The 1,230-nt window shown below is 34.1% G+C and overlaps 1 protein-coding gene across 11 annotated transcripts in view; it reads right to left on the reverse strand.

Moving 5' to 3' along the window:
• PCDH15 (protocadherin related 15) overlaps positions 1-609 on the reverse strand; it is a 781,066-nt gene extending 780,457 nt beyond the window's left edge. For all 11 annotated transcript variants that reach the window (XM_027770259.1, XM_006144390.1, XM_006144387.1 and 8 more), the window contains exon 1: positions 512-609. In XM_027770259.1, the coding sequence (XP_027626060.1) occupies positions 512-602 (91 nt within the window). In that variant the 5' untranslated portion in view covers positions 603-609. The remainder of the gene's footprint in view (positions 1-511) is intronic.
• Positions 610-1,230: the final 621 nt, after the last annotated feature.

A 1,230-nucleotide genomic window follows, 5' to 3' on the forward strand; every position in this document is an offset into this window, starting at 1 on the left:
GAAGTCAAATACCATGTTTTTTACATTTTCTCACTTCATACAAATAAAATAGTGGAGGGATAAATTAATGCAATGCCCAATTAAGGTGCTAACACTTAAGTCACTATGACTTCTATTTTTGACCCATCGAAGATCTTCTCTTACAGGAAATTTTGTTGTTTTTGTACTGCAAGTTTTGTTTGAGATCTTTGTTTTGCTTGTTCAAGGGTCAGTAAACAATTCAATATTTTTTTCATAGCATTTAAGCATTTGCTTGGTGAGAATGAGTTTGTATTCCAATTGAGGTCTTACATGGGACTTTCTACCATACTGCAAACCTTATTAAGAAACAAAGCGCATCTGATGCCACTTTTGCAAGCTTATTTTAATTAAGGTAAATTATTGCACAGAGCTACTAACCTTTAGAACTGAACTACAAATTAGCATTATTCACTTCTATGCTGTGTTTCATTTTCAATTTAATAACAGAAATCCTGGCTAGCTCTAAAGGTCAGACTGAAAGCATCTTTACCGTCGTCATACTGGCCCAAGCAGATCGCAAAGAGAGAGCCGAGGGTGATCCCCAGAGCGAAACTTCTCCAGAGAGAAACCTGTTGAAACATCTTCTGTCAAATTCCACTCAAGGCTGATCTGCAATAACAAGGAGAAAGAAACATTTGACATGTTCATTAATCTGTTACAGGTAAGCACAACTGTCATAGCACAGAAAAGCCTTAATGACTTCATAGTTAATTACCTGTGTCACGCTATCCATTAACAAACTAACACACTTGTTTAATGCACTGGAACTCTTTATCAACGTGAATTCGCAGACAAGGAATCTCTACAGAAAGACATCTTTTCTGTTATTTAATTTGCAACCAAGTAGGCTGAGAAGATAACCAACTGATACTATCAGAAGCACCCCATGTGTGAATCAAATGCTAATCAGTTTAAGGGACTATACTTTTGTTCCTTATTCCATAATTCATTTATAAAATATAAGTTGTTCTGATAGTTTAATATGGTAAACTAGTTAGTATTCTACATGAAAATTTCAATGGAAATTTGTCTTACACAATTAAGTAAAAAAAAAAATATTGAAATGCTAATTCCTTTCTAGTAGAGAAGAGATTGATTTAAGCATGCCAAGAAGGACTTAAGGATAAACCATTAATTTTTCACATCTGCCTTTCAAAGCATCTGGATGAATTTCCTTTTAAGTCCTTTGTTTTACTTTGTTGACCTCTA

The sequence above is a fragment of the Tupaia chinensis genome, unplaced genomic scaffold, assembly GCF_000334495.1.
Source record: "Tupaia chinensis unplaced genomic scaffold, TupChi_1.0 Scaffold000118_1, whole genome shotgun sequence".
Lineage (NCBI taxonomy): Eukaryota > Metazoa > Chordata > Mammalia > Scandentia > Tupaiidae > Tupaia > Tupaia belangeri.